The following is a 22,500-nucleotide window of genomic DNA, read 5'->3' as shown; positions in this document are numbered from 1 at the left end:
ACACGTCTGAAAAAGTAACCTGCATCTACTCGGAGAGTTATACTTTTTAATCGCAAAGCTTTGAGCAGTCTAAATTAAAATGTCTCGTTTCTATGTGACAGTATTTTCTTCACCCGACTTGTTGAGACACCTGTTTTTGACTCTTGCAGCGTAGGAGAGCAGAGGTTTAGGACGGCACACCGATCTACTTCCTGGTTCGTAGAAAATACTGCTTTTGATTTGACGTTTATTCTCAACGCTTTGGTGGGAGTTACCCCACAACTGTTTGGTAATTTCCGTTTGAACTTATGCGCCACATTACTGATTGCTGCTATGCGGGTGTACTGCACAGAACTGATTGCCACGGTGCTGCATATTCACCCTCCAAATCCAAGCATCCATAAAAAGCTTGTCCCCGTCTGATGAAGACGAATCACCGACGCCGCGAAACGCTGCATTTGAACCCACCAGTTGATGAAATTTTGTGATCGGAGACGATATTAGCTACTGTAGTTGTACAAGGTAGGCGAAAACGTCTTGTACATTTTTGGACGAGACTTATTCCAAATGCCCGAAGCCTATATTAAATGTTACTTGGTAAACGTTGAATTCTAAGTTTTCCGATTGTTCCACTCTTCATGGTAAGCACCAAATTGTGCTGGCGCCTTGCATGACGCTCCCAAACGCAGCTAACTGCACGAGATTACTTGTGAACTTTCCGGTTCACTTCGGCGCATATGATTGAATAAGAGGCACAACCTGAAAAACTGCGGTTTTCCATATCACTGATCTGCAGACAGCGAAGCTGAACTTGTGAGAGTTTATAACCTCTGTTGTTTATCGGTACTTGATCCATTGATTTGTTTGTTTGTTTAGAAGGATTTCTGCGTGTGTAATTCCTTTGTTGAAATCACCGACCGTACGTATTCGATTGTTATTTTATAAGCGAAGTGCTATGTAGCAGATAGTGGCATTGCTAACGGATCCCTGCGGATATCGCCATCTACAGGAAATACCAACCGTGTCACGAAAATCAGAGCTTTAACATCTTTCAGTTGGAAAAGACGGAAATCAGGATTGTTTTCTTCTTTTACGCTATAGCCTCTACAGTGTGAACGGATGTTGGTGAGTTTTGCAGATAATCTTAAACTGAATTCATTTTAGTTTCCGTTTTCTCAGACCTGAAATCAAATGACCAGTGTAGGTGACTACAACTATTCAAGTGTCCAACAGCTCCCCAATTCCTGCATCTGATGGGGTAATTTGACCTTCTCCTGGAGAGATGCGGCACCAAATACGAAAGTTCACTAGGGTGGTGATATCAAGAAGAAAATATGACAGCATTGTCTAGGTCAGGTATGATTACCTATAAGTTGGTTACGGAGCTCCTCACGACAGATAACCTTAATGTGGTCATTCTCTGCGGTTTAACCCAGAGATTCGGTCTATGAAAATCAAATAGCTACGTTTTGATCATCTTCGGTCCACTAAATTTCTGCAGATGCTGCTCGGCTTCCAGTACCAAATTTACCTCTAGTAACTGTTGCTTCATATATTTTACATGACTTTATCCCGTATCCTTCAACCAAAGTTAGAAACTTCCAATAAGTGGAAACCTAAGTCACTAGATGTTTCTTTTTGCTGCAGCCCCGCCCATCTACGGAACCCGAGAAATATATAAGTGGGCCAAACTGGTGTGAAGATGAGTTTATTTCACTAGGTTGTGCTATTTGGGTTCAAGCAGAGCATAATTTGACTGAAAATCGGGGACTGTACCTACCCGAGAAGGGCGAAACCAGCCGCAGGCTGCCGAAGGATTCTCAGCAAACTTATAAGCAATATATTGCGTGCATACTGTCTACTGTCATACTGGAGTTTACTATTAACTGATTCGGTTGAAGAACACCATGAACGAGATATTCACTTGTGTCATCCGCACAAACGCTGTTATGTAGATGAGCGTACCTCTATAAAACTGGAATTTTCCCCAGACTTCTAAGCAAGCAGCCCATCAGATGAATCTGAAAGGATAAATAAGTATTATCAGCTCACCGGACTCTAAACCTGCTCAACTATGTGCACACTCAAGTGTTTCCGGGTAGCAATAAACATTCTGATCATTTGGACTAAAAAATTCCTTTCAGTAACACCGCCGGCTGGGACACATGACACAGAATGAATTGATCAAGTGGTTGTCTACCTACATTAAGCTTGAAGATTGTAAAAGGCGTTGCACACGTTACACAAGGCTTAAGCATAAGGATGTCGACTATCTCTGTGGAATAAAGAAACGTAGTTGTGGCAAAGTTTGGTACCTTGACCTACTCTTTGTAAATTGTCCCAAAAGCGGTTGAAACATTAGTATGCCGATTAGATGGGATAAAACCTGGGCGTACAGTTTGTGTCGTTACACCCATGCCACGCACAGACTATCTGCTGAGACAAGTATCCCGTCATTTTTCGCATTACTCTCTAAAGAAGAGTCGCAAAATTGATACTGACTCATTAAGACATATTTTTACTCTTGTCTGGTATTGAGATAGCTAGCGGAATTTGTATTTGCAGGCGTTGCGCGGAATATTCTGGCATATGCATCTAGTAAACTTTGAGTCAGCAATTCACTAATCACATCGGCTTTGAAAGGAAAAAAGAGATACTCCAATTTGGTTTTCGGAAACTTCAAAGAGGCAAAACCCAGAACACCGTGACTCCGTTATTCTTTCAAACGTGATAAAGTTAGTAATATGCTGGCGTGAAGAATACTAAAAACATTTCTTCCAACTGTTTGGTATCAACACTATCAATCATTCTGAAGAAAACAAATGAAAGTGCAAATGGCGCAACGGCAACGATTTCAGCCGGTGTCTAAACCCCATGGCGCACGATCTGGCCACAGGATCTAGTGCAAGAGAGACACGACTGAGACATTTTTGGGAGTCTTTAATTCTGACCCTTCGCAGATCGATTCAAGAAGCCAATATTTTGTCTGTGATCGCAAAGTTTGGGTGTGGGCCGTTTCCATTTGATTAACATCCTTCGAAGTTTTCGAACAAGTTTGGTGACAATCGGTAGATTTATTGCTGGGCAACCTTTCGCTTTTGACACAAAAGCCTTGTCAGGCCAAGTGACTAGGTTCCGTGGTTGGTGGAAATTTAAGGCGGAAGGAGAACCAATCAGCTGAGTCAAGCTAAACCTCTGTTTGGTGTCGGCCGAGGGATTTTTAGTGTGTTAGAATGGTTGAACAAGTGTTGGGTCGGTGGGGAAACCTACAGGTTTCTGGGTCCAGTCCAGGGTCTAGTTCTTCTGGTTCGGTTCATTTGATGGTCCCTCTTGAATGTCGTTTGAACCTCCTGTCCGTCTGTGTGGGTGAGCTAGTGCTAAGATAGTTGTGTAAGAGGGATGCTGTGACCTTTGGTCGGGTTGGAATTTCCACCCCCCACCGTACGGTTTTTCCTAATGATTCTAAGTGGATTGAAAACCACCCCGTCACTCGGCTTATCTAAGACCGTCTCCCATACGTTCTCCAGCTCCACACCCTCGATTCTATTCACGCTGTGATGCTTAGTGATTTCCACCGCCTCGACGATCAGCCGCTGTGGTGTGAATCGCAGTCCCCACCTTAAAACTTCCACATTCTCCAGATCTATTCTATGTTCCATGTCTAAAGCATGTACCGCCATCGCTGAGTCTTTGACCAGCGTTTGGTATCCTTCTGCATTCCTTGGCAGTTTGTTAATCCTTCTTTTATGCTCGCCAATTCTGGTGTGCAATTCCCTGGCAGTTTGTCCTATATAAACCTTAGCACAGTCGTTGCAGTTAATTTTATAGACACAGTCCCTAGTCCTTTCAACCGGCAGAGGATCTTCCAATTGCACCAAAACTGAGCGTAGCGGTTTTCCTTTCTAAAAAGCTAGTCGAATGTCGGCTAAGTTCAACAGTATTCGAATAACCTCCGATATTCCTGCTTTATATGGAAAGACTGCTGTGCCAATCCATTTCCTACTGGATCTAGATACTGGAACCAATATCTTTCTTAGTTGACGCTTAATCAAACTCACTGGGTATCCTTTTTCTTGAATTTGGTTGGCAATCTCGATTTGAGCTGCCGTCCGGTCGATCTCTTCTGTGCACAGCGCTCTGACTCGACAAAACATCGATGAAACACTACTGGCTACACGGAATTTTGGGTGTGCTGATGAATAACAGTAGATAGTAGTTTTCAATTTCCCATCAATCTTGTGTGTTATACAGTCCAGAAAGGTTAATGTGCCCGAGATGGACTGCATTTCCATGCTAAACTTGATGTGTGGGTTTAAACTATTGAGATAGTCGTGGAAGCTTGTCACGTTTTCTCGTTTGATTACAACAAACGTGTCGTCAAGATAACGTAACATAATAAATTAGCAATAGATTTTGCTGTATCAGGCAAACTGATATGTCTAGTTGTACTATTTAAGTATGTCGTATTTTAACCTCTGATTCCCTGAAATTTGCAAACGAAAATTTCTTTGACTTGTGCTGTTAGCCCTTTCCATACTCTACTCTGCCAGTACCATAGGATATATGGTAAAGTGTTTTCCCTTCTTGAATGCGTAGGAATTTCACCTATGGCTCTCTGTTCTTTAATAAGCAAATCTGGACCTCTTTATTTAGGTGCACTTAATCAAAAGCAGCATTACACTCGCTCTGATTCCGTTGGCCATCCATGTCTCCAGATTGAGTGGATTTTCGGGTAAACACATGGTCACGAAGAGACTGGACCTTACGGTGGTGGGATGCTTTTCGCACCTTCACGACCCATTGAGCTACACCAGTGTGTCCCCGCGATATTCAAAGTGTCCCATACCAATTTAGTCAATGTTATGAGGTCTGACGAACACAGTCTCCTGGTCCTCCCGGTTGGTGGTTGGAACATGTGGCGACTTGTTCCGTATAAATGGTAATCCATTTGCACTTCAGCCTTGCGGTTGGGTTTTTGAGCCAAAGATTTTGGTTAAAGACTCTAATCATCCCCCTGCCTAAGGGGAGGGGCACTCTGACAGTATCCCAATCCACGTACAACGTACGACAGCGAAGCATCGGTGTTGAACACTGATCTCTTTGTGTCGATGATGATGATGATGGTGATGATGATGAGGTAAGCATACATTTCTGTCTTCCGGTTATGCAAGTGAGGCTCACGTGCACATCTGCTTTATTATTATTATTCATGGGATTACGGCTTGACTTTGTCGGAGGAAAACTAGCTTGACCATGAGGAAGCGACCGGTTCAAAATGTTTCCAACGGAGATTTTGACGTGTCTGTATTGAATAGCTGAGGAGCTCTGTAGGAGCTGCTTTATCGTCAGTAGTGAGTCACAAAACTCAAATGAATTTCGAACTCGGGGTCATCCGACTTTTGGTAATGAGTGGCTGATCAGGAGTGTGATTAACACGCATAGCAAAGATTGACTTCCATTAGAGGACGAAATCTCCAGTGAAATTTTCAAATCTCCCCGCGCTACCAGTCGTCTATCAATGGTGCATGGGAAGGAAATTCACATGACGAATAAAAATTGTAGTTGTCACACAACTTCAGTGCGTGACTGCGTCATTTGGGTGAAGGCGTTATGTCTTTCCTAAGTTTGAGTTAATCACACTTCCGACAAGCAGATTAGTGGAATGGTTGCGTTCAAAATGCTAGCGGCATGTTACAAGTTTGAGCCACTCTAGAGTTTCTTGGGTTGCGCACCGCTGACATTTGCTATGCTGTGCGTGCTTCTCAGCCTTTCACCTCAGATCACCAACATAATTTCATCAGATTATCATCTCGGGGAAGCTGAACTTCACATCGGAACTCAATTTTCTCTATAACTTTAATAAAACAAAACCAGACTGGCTTGGATTCCACCTATGCTTAGCCTGTACGGAGTATGTAATCCAATGGAACTTCTTGATCGAGTCCAAATTGAATGTTAAATGTGGGAGATGGAGGTAAACAAGAACGTCTGTTTGTTTGTAGTGATCTAGCTGACATCTAGCGCTTTTGATCTGCACCAATCACTAGCCATCACTAGTGAGGCACTTTTGGGCAATATATCAGCTAAGTATTCTATGATTCCGATTAGATTAGATACTATACCACTTGGAGTGCATTATCCCATCGAACCTAACGGCAATATTATTAATAACCAAACATCCAAAAACGACGTTAACATATTGAACTACTGCATATTGCATTGGAAATACAATCTGGTTGGCTGGCTTCAGAAGACATGCGTTTAGTCAGACCTTGGTGCTATGGCGTACGCCCGTCTACCAAAACTGAAACCTGAACACATTTTCTCTCATATAGTTTATAATTGATCAGTGCTATTGTTTAACTTTGGTTATGAAGATGTGAAGTGTGGTAGAGTTGAAGGTTGGTATGAGAGGATGGAGGGATAACTCAACGTTTAGGACGGAAAGTGAAGTTAACGTGGTTGAAACAAATCTTTTAAAACCGTAGGCTAAACCTAGCTATCAATTTCGGCTAGATGCCGGAAGTTTGGCTGTTTCTCGTAGTTTAAGGTCAGGTGAAGCGAGTGGAGCTGAACGGGGCACGAAAACATTTACACAGTTGAAGAACCAAACCCGTAATTCTAAGGCTCCGAAACGAAAGTGAATACAACCACCTTGGTCGTTTGAGATTGCTGTCAAAGTGCGCATAATCTCAGCATGATTTCTTGTAGTCTTGAACGTGGTGTATAAGCGGTCCCAAGCTCCAGTAGAACAGGTACGATACCGCCAATCAGTAGGAAGTCCAAAAATTTGCTGAACGGATGACTGATGTGAAAGTAGAATTTTCGATCACCTGTCGTGGATAAAGATCTAACTAGTGGAACCGATTTCGTTGTACATTGGAGGAGGTTACTTGAGAAGGAACGTTCCAGTGAAAAGCATGTCCGCCATGTTTGATCATTTTTTGTCAGCTACATATAGAGTGATTGCGAAAGAAGCTTCCCAAACCTGCGATGAGATCACACAAATTCCAGAAGTCTGCCTCAAAGCGTCAGTATCCGCCTAGCTCAATAAAATCCGATAACACGAACGAAACATCTTATACTCAGGTACAGAGGGGCCTAGTTCCTATCTAAAGAAGGGGTAGGAACATCGTTAATCAAGTATTCCTGCGAAATGGATCAGGATTTGAATTCGAGTCCGGCGGGCTAAGGATTCATATATTTCTCGCGTTCGTGTGATGTGTTCGTCGACTTTGTAGAATTTCACAAAAACAACTCGAATTCCTCCGCACACAATGGAATACGCGTTCAAGTGGGAAACGCTTCCACCCAGTAGAGAAAACAAAATCTCCATCTAGTTATCCGTCACTCACGTTACTTGAACTGTTACAGTGAGTTATGAATGGCATCATAAAGGCGGCATATTTTCTAATCATAACATATTTGTGTGCACATCTCAAAACTACTGTGCATGTCACCGGATAGTAGATACATATTTGACACTCGACATGTGACATTGAACGTCTGACTGTAGTACTTTGAAAGTGTCTGAACGCTATGGTCCTGGATCTCGTGTTGATGCACCTACAGAGATTTACACTAATCATTACGTTTCCCGTCATAGCTATCCATCCGTGAATCAGCTCTGTTGTACAAAGTACTAATCTTGGTCGGTGCCGACGGGCCACTTGCAATTCAGCCGCTCTCAGATTTGGTTGCCTCTTTTGAAGAGTTATTATTTTTCAATGGCGTTCTTCTTAAAAGTGAAGCACATTCATTTGGTTAGAAGCACCATAATCGAGAGACTTATCCGGGCTTCACGAAAGTCAGCCGTATAAACCAAATTGGTGTGCATAAAAGTGTATCACACTAATTTCTTGCCATTTGGTTTCAAGTAGAACATAAGGTTGACGGGAACTCCGGCACTGCGCATAGTTGATGAGCCCCAAGAAGGCGAAGTAGATCGCGGGCATTCGGAGAGTTTTCAGCAACCTTGTGACAAGTGTATTAGGTATTCTTAAGGTTTCTATTCCTACGACGGTGCAATCAACATATGTCTTTTTCCACGCTTCAATTACCCGTTTTTCAGAGCTTTACCCTTGGGATATATCACCACACATAAATATGTATATGTGTATATATTCCAACCAGTAAACACGGATCCTGAATTCGGAGAATCTAACGTGTGATATTTTTGATAATAATGCATCAATCACACTTGTCCTAATTGTCACGCAAACATTTGTGATGAAGTCTGCCTTATTTCGACCCAGTGACAACTCCTGAATGACTGTATAGTGATAAAAAATTCGTATAAGTGTGCTGTGCAAATGACTTGATTCGTGTGACAATACGAGTGAAATCAATATACCAGTCTGTGTTGCTACACACAACCTATTCATATTTGTTTATTATGTCAGTCCAACAAAGTAGGCGGACCACAACCTTGAGAACCTCGGTAAAGTGTGAGAATTAGCACAGGATCCTGTTACACTGGGCCAAGTTTGAAACACATAAATAACCGTGTTCGCGGTAGTCTTTAGAGCGTGCACACTGCATCGTGATGCTCTGGGCTGAAACGCTGATCCTGTTAGCAACGGTCTGCCTGCTTTCGACAGGGACTCAGCTGGCCGGGGGCAAACAGCCGTTAACCAGTGAAGATTTTACATCTGATCAGTTTGGTGAGCTCGTGAAGCAAGCCAATCATCAGTGTAATTTGGCCGGAAATCAGGAGGAGTGGTACATACAAGAAGCTATTCTTGGGGGAACGAAGCAAGTAAGTGGTTAAAAATTTGTGCCTGAGGAAGTCCTTGTGGCCTAGATTGTATCAGGCGTCAGCTACGAGTTCCATCTTCGCCAACGCAAAACCGGATGCGCGCGTGAGGAAATGTTGAAGCGCAATCCCAATGAAAGTACCCCTCTGTGTGTTGCTCAGGAAAACGCGGTATGTGTCTTTTTGTCATAGGTGATGGTTCATGATGCTACGCGACCTAGTTTGTACCGTTGTGCATGGTGACACTGAGCAATTACGAAATTCCAGTGAGTGGGATAACAACCCAGCCTATATACATTCGTCTGTAGTGCCGAGTTTGACTGGTATATGACAAGGTGAGATCGCATAACGGAAAAATGTATGCGTTGAAATGCCGCACAATAATGTATACGCCATGTCACACTTTTGACTCATGTGAACTGTTGTCACAGATGGCTTGAATATAGCCGTTTTGCATAGTGATAACCGTAGGCCACGGGATCGCCAGTAAAACAGTAGTAATATTATCTGTGGACGTGCTTACAAGCACGCCTGCGGACCACTAAACAGCCACTAGGTAAATGGCCATCGGAACCAATCTGCCCGGGTACCCTGAATACTGCGTCCACATAAGCTACTTTCGGAAATCGGAATGCAGTTCTACGTTTCAATATAGTAGCGATGTTCATCAGAGTAGATCGTAAGTAATGTGGGCAAATCACCTCCATTTCGCCATGGAAAATAGCCGTTGAATGTCATCCCATCAGCGAAAAACAAAGATTTCTGAGTAATCATCATTCGCATAAAAACAAATAAGCTGCATGAAAATGTACAGCAGAACTTCGTCAAAGTCTATGCATAAATCATTGGTCAACTTGTTGCAAAGCCGTTTGTGTTGGTACTTTCACCATACGATGAAAGTTCCGCAGCAATGTCTGGCAGCAGTTTGCCTCCCCAATTAAACATATGTGCATCATACACAAAGAGATAGAGAGACCGAAATCGCCTGTATTGCTGGTTAATGAGAGAAACGTGATTATTCCTCAGCCTCGAGTCAGTGTTGGACCCGTCTAAACCGACTGCTTTAATCCATTTCCCGTCACATGCTATTCCAGAAAGATGTGACGTGATACTAGGTTATCCCCAGTATGGATCGAGACGATTCATTGGTTAAAGCGTGCATAAACTGACTGGCTGTTCCGTGGTTCGAACATGATCGCTGCATCTCGACTTCTGCTGTCTAGGCTTGGGCAAACTAGCAGTATCACAGCCCTGATGCTAGCTTCGAGTAGAATGGCAGTTAGGCGTCAAAAGTGGGTTACAGCCAAATGAGTATGGGTCTTGAAAACCACGATCTCGATGATGGGTTGAAAAATGTGTCTAAGGTATTTAGCCCTACTTCCAGGGATTGATGATGAGTTCATGTGTCGATATTTCAGTGAAAAATGATCCCGATAAATGAAATATAATTTGTGGATGAACCTACTGGTGTGGCAGATACAAAGTAGACGGAAAATATGGTGGAATTTACTTCTTTATATACCTCTAATATGTCACTAGTGTCAATAACTTATGCTTCAGAAGCGGCGCCATGAAACGCCGTAAGAGTAAGCACAAAGATACTTCCACATTTTTGAAAGCTCGTGGCAAGTGAATAGCTCACTTATTATATCGATAAAAGTCAGGAACTAAGCAGAGCTTGAAAAGAACAACACTTAGAAATTATATGAATAGCAACGTAGAATAATACGAGAAATAGCAGGAACGGTCAGGGTACGAATTGTCCACGATAATGAAATAAACCGACTAAATTTGGTCGTTGGCCGTTTACAGTTCTGTGAGTATGTGTAAAATACCGTATCCGTTTCATTAGGATGTGTAACAAAATTAGTACATTTATTACTGGGGGATTTATATAGTTTCAGTGCCTGAATTCTTCAATTTAAGTGAGCCAGCCATCGGGATCCCTTTGCGCCGAAATCAGATAAGAGTTCCATTTTATTAGCATGGGTCAGTAAGCGTTGTACTTGATGGGCTGGGACTAAATGCATGTGACTTCGTGCCGGCTCAAGATGTGGCTCTTCCTGTCGTGTTCAGCCAAAGACTGCTCATGAATTCTATTTTGTTTTTAGTACGCATTGCTGGCCTATGGCTTCAACGATTAACACGAGGAGAACAATTATGTGGAAGGAGACTAGATTTAAATTTTTGCCCAGATATATACCAATGTCGCAACCACGCGTTGGCCAGACACAGCTCATTTTTTATGAACTTTTCATTTGGCTCTTATTTGCATCCTAACAAACACATTGTTCGAATTCTATGGGAAACTCGGACGTCTGCTTATTCATATTGTATAAAGCACTTATCCGGACGTGGTACTGAACTACTGAACCCCTTCGTCCCACTCTGATATATCAGTTAGAATTTGCCGAGGATAATTAACCTGTCAGCCCTGAAGCAATTCACTTCCCTCTCTCCTCGTTCTTCTCTACTTTTTCCACCAAGTACAATGTGTACTTTTCCCGATACATTTACAGACAGTGATAGTGTGCTCCGTCAAATTGTGGCATCAATCGTGGATCAATTCTACGGAGATCACGGTCCGTGATATCTGGTTTGTCGACGCTGGCGATGGAGGCATCAGTGAAACAGTGCGTCTTGTGAATGAAACGAATTGGGAACTAGAGAGAGCCTTAATACAGGATGCCGTGAGGATCTTCAACACCCTTGACGATAAACCGCACATATACAAACTTTCTGGTGCAACGGAAAAGACTCGGAAGGTCTGTTAGTCCTCCATTCAGTGAATTTATTTTAACACATCATTTTTCCAGCACAAGGGTGAAGAAACCAAAATACTGGAGGCAACGTTAAAGGAGACAGCATGCCCAAATGTAAAGGATCAATTAGAAAGCCTCAAGAAACACAGTTGCTACAACAACGAGACCAAAGTGAGTCAAATGATTGAGTAATGGCGTTGCTTGGTTAAGGTATTAGCAGACAACGATACAAAATACCGAAAGACTTTGACACATATGTACAACAACGAGACCAAAGTGAGTCAAATGGTTGAGTAATGGCGTTGCTTGGAAAATGTATTAGCAGACAACGATACAAAATAACGTATTGGTAAAAGGCCTGAGTAATCAGCTACGAAAGACTTTGACACACATTTAGTAAATGTGGCTGGTACACTATTATAATTAGTTACATATTTCAAGAAAGATTGCTAGAGAGGAGACTATGCATAATTAACATTGTCCAATCCACTAGCGGCAAGTTTGAATCCAGTTCAAAACCCTTCGGGTAAAGAGTTTCCAGAAAACTGGATAGTGTCGTTCGAATTTTACAAACAAAATCGACACCTAAGTCATATTCCCAAGTCACTGTCGCAAGGTGTTTAGTCTCCCGTCTGAAAATACATGAAACCATATTGCTGACGCAGTCGTATCAATCACTTTGGAGATTTGACCTTTGACGTGCATAACAACCAGTCCTGTTATCAGCCTCAAGTGAACCTATATCTGAACGCTTCCAATCACATATGAAACACTTATTTGATGGAATAATTCTATGGGGAACAACCACTGTTATAATATTTGCTACTTAACAACACCATATATTTTTGCCTACATGAGCAATGCGTTCACTCTCATGCAACAGCTGTTTTTCGCCTGACAAATGCGACTAGTGTTACCAATGCCAAGCTTGTTAGTGATGCTGAGCATTAAGTAGTGGGCAAGATCCTCGGAGGTGAACACGATAATTTAAAAGGAAGTGATAGAGCATTTTAATTCCATTCCGTATTAGGAAAAACCCAGATTACGCAATGATATCCAGGGTAGAGAAGTGAAAGTTACAAACGTGTGGTTCGACTACACATCGGCTTCCCAAGCTACAATTTGGGAGCTTGAGAATGTCAAGTACACATAGAAGAAACAGTGTCACATCGAACAACTGTGATGTCACTTTTGGAAAACAGCTGTTGCTTCTTCTTTTGTGTTTTCTTTTGCTTTAATCCGTGTGGAGTTGGAGTAGCAATACGTAACAACGTACGTCTGGCACAGACATTATGGTAATAAATTTGGAAACTGCGCTCACATGGTGACCACAGGAAGGAAGGAATCAGCTCCGGGATCTCGATTTTTTCCAGAAGATTTGTGAGCGGCGTATTGTTTGAAATAATTTCACCCCATTGTATCTTAAATTGCGCCAAATGAAACCTGTTGAGCCCTCTAAGTATGACGTTCAGCCGAAGAATATACAAAGAGATATATTCTTTTGAGCAACGCAGCATGCGGTTGATTATATTCTAGCAGTCCGGCCCTCTTATTTGTGGTTGTGTAAAACTTTCACGCAAAATTCACATGTTGGCCTTGAACATTATATGAAGCAATAAGTTCAAGTGTACCAAGGTTGACATAATTACTACTATAAATATGCCTAGGCATGTGGTATTAGCTTATCATTTTCCGTGAATATCTTTGGCCAATATCTGTGCCACTGGAACTCGTTAAATGTTGCAGAATATCTCATAATTATAAGCCGCGCAAACAGAGCAGCGTAATTGCGGTTGATATTACGTTGGAAAACTCAGAAAAATAAGTGGAATCACAAAAATGGTCAAACGTAAGGCGAAAAAAGACGGTTTCCTTCCTCTATGGCGCAAGAAGGCGCTTTGCGACGAAAGAAGAATGAGCTTTTGGTACCTAGATTTGTCTCATTTATCGGGAATCTCGGGCGATGACCGCAGCTCAGCCCCACCTCGTTCCAACGATATCCACAGTGAACAATGTCACATTTGATTAATTTCAAGCGTTGGTAGGCAGAAAGTCGTTCGGTAGTCCAATAATTTGATTTGGTCGATATTGCTTCAATCACGCTGAAAGATTTTTGTTAGGTGCACCAGTGTATGAGTTACTGCAACCACTTGCTATCCCAACTATTATAGACAGACTATTTGAAAATGTTTGTCTCTTTCCACAAAAATTTCAGAATGAAGTCAGGTGCACACTCCCCATCAACAAAGAAACTTTAAAGAATACCCGATTTCTGGAATGCGAAGGGCTCATGCCAGTGTTTCGTGGGATGTGGCGTGCAAGTCTACACAACTCGCGTAAAGTAGCACCAGGCTGTTTGGATCTAAACGGAACGTCTGACGTGAGTGTACCAACTTGAGGACATTGGTGTTATAGTGGGATGATCGACTTATCCACTTTCTGTAGTATTTTGCACATTGTCTGCTATTAGTCTCCGGAGCATGTAAGCATAACTGTATTTGACGGTGTTTCAAACGTCAAATATATTTTACGCACGGTAATCGGGGGTGCGTTCCAAACAACAAATGACAACACACCGTAAGTATGGATATTTTTCGAGGCCTTCTCAGTGCGCTGCTGTTGTATGATGGGAGAATGACACCACACTTGTGGTGTCGTTCCAATGGAATGCTGAAAATCGAAAATCTGATCCACCTGTGGAATTCATTGGCTGAGGTCGAAAAATGGTCCCTAACCTACTACACGAACACCAAAAATGTTAATAAGAAGAGGTTTTGTAATTTGTATCGAAGTAACGCCTGCATACCCGATGAAGTTAAGCCTCGGTAGTGACGGATTTGATGTCGTTCATCTCTACCCGTAGATAGTTACAACTTAAAGTGGACGATGTACCGATTCCTTCGAACCATTTTTAAAAAGACCGCTGCATTGAAATAGAAACTTCAGTTTCATCAACCTGCCAACATTAAAATTCAAGTTGATCCAACATTTTCGCGCAAAACGTAGAGACAGGTTATCATTATCAGTTGGTAAGTAGTTGAGTTTGCCTGTAAACGCTCGTCCAAATTTTTCAAGGAGAGTGAAGAAGGTGTGACTTTCACTGATTTTTCTGGCCTACACTTTGAATCAAACCACGAAGAATATTTTTTCCACAGTGATTCAGATAACACCTATACAACGAGGCGTGCACATTGCTTAACCACCCCGCGCTGTGTGCGGGAGAGCGGCTTCCTAAACAAATGGAAAATTTGTGACATTAAATACCTTTTCCAATATTTTTATTTCAGGAAAGCGGTTCCGTAAAAGTTGGAATTATCAAGATGAAGAATTTCGCAAGGTCAGATCTACGTGTTCTCTCAGCTGATGAGATCAACGACACTCCATTCCAAGAATTGCTCAAGCGAGTCATTGTAAAGTACAACAATGCAAGTAAACACGATCACTTGTACAAGTTTAAAAAGGTGGACAACGTGAAGATTGAGGCAAGTCATACCTTCTTAATGAGGTTCAACTCGACACATTTAGGCTGAACCAGTCCATTCCTTCACTTTTTCGCTTTGGGTGGAGGAGACTCAATGTGCGAAAACTCAAGCGACCACAGCCGGTACAAAATGTACCGACATAACTGAAACGGTGAGTCAAGTAAGTTAAAAAATCACCTTTCATGTCACGCCAGTATATCTAGTGCGACCAGGCTCGCTTATTTTCCAGCAACTTTACTTGTTGTTTTGAGCGACAGAGAGATCACAAATCAGGATTTATCGGAGTGCAAAGTTCAGAAAATTCAACCTAACAGAACTGCCATCACGATCAATAACAAGGTCCATTCAACTTTTTCAGGCGCGCGTTCTATAGAACATGAGACTTTTGTAAATTAAACAAACTGAATACTTCCATTTCATCTCATCTCAGTGGGAACGGTGTGTCCAAACCACAGACAAAGCTACCACATTTCCAGTCTTCGTATTTCAATGGATACATTTAAAAGCGTGTTAGCAGCAGTTTGTTCGTCCGTGTACCACTGCAAGTGCACAACCAGTTGTTGTTTTTTGAGATACGTTCCCAACGAATCTCGGCCAAATCAGGACGAGAAAACTATGTAGGTTTCTTCACGATTATCACACCAAAAACTGGGTCTTCAAAAGTTTTCAGCGTTTTCGACATAAACGAACAAGATCTTAGTAGAGCTTATCCGTCCACGACGATAACAAATCTAAGCTAATGCATTTCTTATCCTTCCAGACCTGCAAATGTACAGTTATATTCCCGGTAGCTCCTCGTCAAAGTAAAGAACAAAAGTAACTATCTATAAAATTAAACAACGGACCTATTAACTCACTTTTTGATGTAGCTGATGGATTTCAAATCAGAACGCGGTCAATCGGGTAACAGTTCTTAACTACAACTAATGTCCTGTCTTAAAAATGGGCTGAAATTCTGAATACGTGTATCATAAACTGCAAAGTTTATTGCACTCACATGGCGGAGCTGCTGTCGATCCGTTGTGAATCACCTGTTGTGTGCTGCAATTGGTCACTAAAATTTGTGAAAATTGAAGCTACGCGGTAATTATATGGATTTGCCATTTTTCTTGCCGGAAATTCTGACCTACTGAGCCATTCCGGGGTGCTGCATAAAACGTCAGATGAATTAGGGTGGCTTCACGTATCGTAATTATCGCAGAAATGTCTACCCAGAGCTTAATGTACAATTATGCGCTTAGGACCCAAGTAGAATGTACCTGGTTTGTGGAAGAAAAACAGTGTAGTATTATGATTACCAAATATTAGAGCTGATGAATTGAAGGCGTATTCAGCAATGGGTAGAAACCTCCTATTCAAGTACAATGCCGAATTCATGGACTATGTGTAGAACGAACTTGCGCCAGTGTTTTTACCACCCAGCTCAGTCGTAGTCTGGAATCCTATTGTTCCCTCCAAATTGGAATATATTTAATTCAGTTAGAGTACATATATATATATATGTATATATATAGGGATCAAGTCATGAACAAAATTTTGGGCGTTTCAGAAACTTGACTGTAACAAACAAGGTCATCTGAGAGCATCATTTGGGAAGCACAATGTACAGCTTTGTCCAAAAAACTACACCCATCAGGATCAAAAGTTGCGTCCTAGTTTTGAGCCGCTGAGGGCCGTTCCAATGGAAAGGGGCTTAAGTATTACAAAACCTGGGTTCGGATGCCAGTTTTAAATTGCTTCAACTAGCTAGCATACACATGATCCTGCAGCATTTACACCAATAATATAGTCTCCGTTGACACGAACGCGAAACTTAGATAGGCACCTCCTTTTGAAAGGTTGAGCGAACTAGTGTGAAAGCTACAATAATGAATAATTATTTCGCACTGTATTCTAACATTCCGGGTTTCAGCAGACGGAGGATATCGTGTTATTACGGACCAGCCATATAAGCTAACTGAGTCACTGAGTCACAAATACCTTAGCGGTCACATTCATTTGCCTTGGAGGTCTCAGTGAACGCTTGAGAGCCTTATTCTACTGAATTCAGTAAACCTCAGAAAATATACGCTTTTGAGGGCAATAATTGCACTAAAGAATGAAATAAACATGACTTGGGAAACTGTAAAAGCCATATTCCTGACCACAGAGAAAATTGTGACATATTCAACCCAACATCGATGAGATAATTTCGAAAGCGTAAACTTCGGGTACAAGAGGCACTCAATCACTTGTCACAAACCGTCAAATCAATACGATCCTAATCCAGTTCAACAAACTTTACGAGTTTTGAGGTTTTTTGAGGCCTTTTCAGTGGAATGATAATTGATTCTGCCATCTGTTCAAAAGTATCCCAATGTGGCCTTTAAGATTTCCTGGACAGAGTGATGTAATGGGTTATTTTTCCTAGTTGCCACGTTTATCCCGAGCGTCATCATACTTGTTTTGGACATGGATGTGAGATGTGTTTCTTCGTTTATCCCTTGGAGTACTGATGTGAGGGTAGGAAATAATCTCATTCACCAGTCTCCAAGTCGCGAGTGTGTTTTACGGACAAAAATGTAATGAGTAATAATGGTCCTAATAGAACAGATCCGCTTGTGAGAACAGTAGTCAATTCACTCTCAGTTGTACCAGGGCAAATGAGGGTAAATGAGACTGCTGTCAAGAACAGAGAAAAGTGGGTTTCACTCAAGGTTTGAAAGTATCCCTCTAACTATTTTTCTTAATTACTGAGTTAGGGGATGATATTTCTATTGAGTGATATTTATAATTTGGAACGAGTCCAGCTACTTTATTCGACAGTGTTGTTTTTGCTGTCTGCATAGTTTAGAAAATTACAAAAACACGTCACTATTTGTAATCCAATTATTGTGCGGCCCCCCCCTCCCAGAAAGAGACCGGAATTATCACCCCGAGACACATGGGTGCATTCGACTTATGTTTGAATTACAAACGACGGTTAGTTGGTTAGTAGTAAATGTTGAATTTCCCCCCCCCCCAGCTATCTGATGGACGAACGGAACAGTGCCAGGTCACTGTAACCACCGCTCCGTCAGACGATGGAGCGAATGAAACCGTCGCGTTTGATCACTGCAAGAGCGTTGCCAGATTTATGGGGTACCTGCTTGGAGGAAAACAACATGTCAAAACTGGGACATTATCACACAAGACAGCACTGGCCATTGCGGAGCAGGCAGTTTGGCGGTACAATTCACAAGGTAACGACCTGCGCGAATATCGGTTAGAAACCGTCCAGAATATGGCTTCTAAGGTAATTCACATTTTCAGTTTGGTCATGTCGATAATGGCTGGCTTGTCGATAGGTTGTCTCAGGATACCGATACATGATGAATATAACAATGAAGGCCGTTTCCTGCAAGAACACAAATGATTCTACCTGTTTGGATCCATCGAAAATGGTACGAATTTGCTTGTACTTTATATTATCACTCAACTTATAAATTATTCTCGCAAAGTTTCAGTTTTGCCTCAATTATTAATTACGACAAACAGAAATACAGGGGTTTAGCATTCCCTCTCTAGACGGAAAGGATAGTTTAAATTTCTATACATTTTATTCCAGTAGGAAATTGTTTGTCAGAGTTTTGCAATGGCACAGCTCAGTTGACTTTGGATCGACATAGATAGAAAACAAGAGCTACGTGCCAAATTCTCATTTACTATTCTGAAAAAGTCTCTGAGTCGAAGGTGGGAGTCATGAGTTTAGGGACAGTATTGCAATCCCATATGCAAATTTCGCAATCAGAAGCGGTTATTAGGTGGAAGTGCACAGAGGTACGAAAATAGTTCCACATCTCTACCGCACTAAGTCATCGTATATATTATCGGTATGCATTTATTTGATTGAGCTTCGCAGCTAATTTCCGGATCATACTAGTACCGGTTCATGTACAATTGGAAAATGTCACCTATTCCAAATCTTCGTCTCTTCCGTTGGCAGGAGTATTGACCCCAAATAAAGTCAAGCCTTTTTGAGAATTGCACGACTAGGAGAAATGAACATCTGTTTTCAAACTAACAGCTTATTTCTGCGCCAACTGAAACTACTATAATCCGATTTTTCAAATAGTGAATTTGAGAATACCTTCATTAAGTCCTGTAAACTGATTCGGGCGGTCAACAAAGCAGAACACAGCTTTGATGACGTGCGTCTACCAATACAAAAGAAATAACTCAGTTGTTTCCTTAGTAAGTAATTGGGAAATTATTAGACTGCTTAGCTTTGTATTGTGTCTCTGGTGGTTCTCTTACGGCTTGCTGCATGATCTCTAACATTACCCATCTGAAATCAGTGAATAGCATGACTGAAGAAGACGGTTTTTCCACACAGGATTATCTACACTGTGCCGTTTCCGCACACAAGAAACCGGCAGCTCATGAGCACGAAATCAATATCACAAATTGTTGGCGGCATGTGATTTCAACGCTGGCAACAACTTGGACTTACTCTTATCTTTCACCTGAAGAACTGCTACAATTACAAGGCGGCGATGCGCTCAAAACTGTCATGGAAACGTACAACGTACTCAACAAACATATGGAAGAATCAGAAATCGACTACCTATCTGATGGCTTGAAGATTACTGTGAGTATTTGAGCAGCTCATCGATTATATAATGTAATTATTTACAGGATGGTGGAACTGAACTTGTCTCTTTCAAACTGCATGTGAAAGGCAATGAAAAGAAGCAGACGGTGAGTTTTCCGTGTCATATGCATGCATTAACCTAAGATACCGACGACATCCTCAGATGATTTGTTTGGCCGAATTTCAATTTCCGTTTCAAGCCATATTGGGCAGGACACAAGAGCACCGTAGTGGTGAACAAAAAGTAGACACCGAAACTATTTGGAGTGACGGCTATATTTTTGGGTCTATCGTGTAGCTTTCGACCCCATCCGAAATCACAACCAGCCGCTGTTGAATAAGGATTAAAAAAAGCTCACCTCTTACCTGGAATCTTAAATGGGACGTCCCACGACTGCTTATAACTTACAGAGCTCATCGGCTAAACCAGCTGGAGGAGCTGGCTTGTATTTTTAAACGTGGCCAGTTCTCCGGATGTGGGGGAATGGCAGAGACCCTGCAGTCTACAAACAACCAGCTTGATGTTTGGTTTCCTTCTGACTCTGACTGGAGCACTCGGCAACCCTTTTTGTAGCACACATAGAATCATGTGTTTCAAAGCCTCCCGGAACTGCTTAAATATCATGATATTTTAGCGTGCGCGCTGCTCATGTTAACAAGATAACGTATGTGCACCACTGATGGCGTACACTAGAGTATTTGACAGGATACTGACTTCGATGTGTGCGTACTCCTTCGTAGGTGTATCAGCAGGTTACAACCTTTGAGCAGATTCTGAAGCACAACTTGGACTAGACACTAACACCATTGCAATTCAACCTGGTTAATTGTGGTTCGGTCTCTCCAAAGTGTTTTAGGAAGGAGAGTGCTCTTATTATACCTTCACGTATGATTTGGAGAGTCAAGACTACTTTACAGGCTTTCGGAGGTAGACCGCGAAATATACTATTAGCCCTTCATAGGATGTCGTCAAATCTGAAGCATCTATTAAACGCTGACTTCAATCAAATATATCTGTCCCGCGCAAATGTTAAATAATGTGAAGCGGCGATTTTTCACCACTGAAAATAAAACCCTTATTAACCAGACAGCATATTGCCCCACAGGGCTACCACGGTCGTACTTCCAGGTTCTCCACAACTTTCGAGAGAGCCTACGGTTCTAGAGCATATACACCTACAAACAAACGTGTATAGTCTTCGTAGTCAAAAATGAGTTCCCAATTCACCTCACATTTTTCGGTATTTTAGAAGTACAAATGTGACGTGATTCTGATAAGACAGAAAGACCAACCGGAGAGGCGAAGACTTGGCAAGTGCATTGAAAAACCTCCGACTGCTTCTAAAGTAGCTCCATTGGGTGGACCTAGAGAAATCTCAGCTGAACAGCAACGTAGGCCTGAATTTCGAATAAAAATAAAGAACGCTGTTCGGAGGTTTAACAACATGGCAAACGACATGCACTATCATCGACTCCTCCGCGTTGAAAGTCCAGTCACCCAGGTAAGTTTACTTTGTCGAGGTCCAATGAGTTTGAAAAGGTGGTGGCTGGTGTTTCGACTTCTTTCAGACTACACCTACAGAAAACCAGCTGCCTGAAGAACAAGCATACACACTGGCACTCAGAAAAGGCCCCTCACTTGTGCGGAAAACTGAACAACACTGTGAGTTTCATTCAAGTGTAATAATAGCATGTCTCGGATAAACAGCCACAGGTATTTTATGCACACGTATCTTGAATAGATCTCACGTTTTTCAAGGGGGTGAGCATGAAAACATGACTTAGTTTGAAAGTACATATACTCTGCAGTGCGTTAAACGCACAAATGGTCTTATTAACTGGTCGTTAACTAGTGCTCCCTATCTGTATTTGACCTTCTGAGATTCTCCATCAATATTCTTGAGAACTTTATGACCAAAACAGGAAGAGGTTTCACAGGCTCTGTTTTATTACGCCTTGCGCCATCCCGATGTGTCACGTGTTACGTGTGCACATTTCTTCTTATTCTTATGTAAGCATCCCGGTCGTTTCGAAACAAGTACTTCGACGAACATCTTATTGCCTACAGCAGCCTTTGACAGCAGCGCGCTATATATAGTTTCCTGTCTAGCCTTGTGCAACCTGGAATATCCGTGCTTCTTTCGGGTGACATAAAAGTTAGACACCGAATGGTTGTTACAGCTGAGCGGGTTTTTAAGTATAGGTGGGTAACTGGCCATCGTCAGTCTAACTGCTAACGTTTCGCACTCTTCTTTTCGGCTTCTTAATTATACTGCTTTACTGTTCTTCAATTCAACAGCACGCAACTGTATGTTCAGTCAAAGTGTGGAGCAAACCATGGGAGAATTTCACCCAGATTGACATTCGGGATTGTCAATTATCAGCCATGGAGTCTCCTATACTGGTTCAGTCCATCTCGGATGACGTTCAAGCAACTGACGAATTCAAAGAGCTGGTCTCCCATGTGACTCTCATGTTCAACTTGGATTCTAGTGAAAAGATGCTCTATCGAAGTCACCTGATTGATGGTATCATACGAGACGTAAGCCGGATCCCATTGCTTCCCCTTTCTATAACGCATTTTCTTCAGGCTGAAAAACCGGATCAAATCGTATTCAATCTAACCATGAGTCCTACAAATTGCGAAAAGTGGGATAATGTAATTCCTTTCACGGCCGGTCGATATGCTCATTGTACTGGAACACGGAATCCTCGGGTAATATTCTAAATTGCTTTTATTCCGAAATTTTTGGAGCACGAATGACATGCTTCTTAGCTGCGTTGCGACAGCAACGTCACTCACTTTTACCCCGTGATCTTACCAGTTTTGCGGAAGATTTGTGTAATTGCAGCCACATACGAAGCGTGTACACTGTTTAAACCCCCTGCGATGTATGCGAGAGAGCGGCG

At 42.0% G+C, this 22,500-nt stretch overlaps 1 protein-coding gene across 1 annotated transcript in view; it reads left to right on the top strand.

Moving 5' to 3' along the window:
* Window positions 1-8,524: 8,524 nt before the first annotated feature.
* Window positions 8,525-22,500, top strand: part of T265_05913 (hypothetical protein) — a gene marked incomplete at both ends in the record, with an annotated part of 79,872 nt that continues 65,896 nt past the window's right edge. The window contains 12 exons of the mRNA XM_009171048.1: window positions 8,525-8,737; window positions 8,783-8,905; window positions 11,254-11,499; window positions 11,551-11,667; window positions 11,707-11,772; window positions 13,712-13,876; window positions 17,983-18,252; window positions 18,305-18,400; window positions 19,333-19,587; window positions 19,635-19,697; window positions 20,841-21,092; window positions 21,890-22,306. Coding sequence (XP_009169312.1) covers window positions 8,525-8,737; window positions 8,783-8,905; window positions 11,254-11,499; window positions 11,551-11,667; window positions 11,707-11,772; window positions 13,712-13,876; window positions 17,983-18,252; window positions 18,305-18,400; window positions 19,333-19,587; window positions 19,635-19,697; window positions 20,841-21,092; window positions 21,890-22,306 — 2,283 coding nt within the window. The remainder of the gene's footprint in view (window positions 8,738-8,782; window positions 8,906-11,253; window positions 11,500-11,550; window positions 11,668-11,706; window positions 11,773-13,711; window positions 13,877-17,982; window positions 18,253-18,304; window positions 18,401-19,332; window positions 19,588-19,634; window positions 19,698-20,840; window positions 21,093-21,889; window positions 22,307-22,500) is intronic.

This window comes from Opisthorchis viverrini (genome assembly GCF_000715545.1).
Source record: "Opisthorchis viverrini unplaced genomic scaffold opera_v5_115, whole genome shotgun sequence".
NCBI classification, from domain to species: Eukaryota; Metazoa; Platyhelminthes; class Trematoda; order Opisthorchiida; family Opisthorchiidae; genus Opisthorchis; species Opisthorchis viverrini.
Note: the sequence above shows the minus strand (reverse complement) of the source record. Positions and strands in the feature narration are given on the sequence as shown.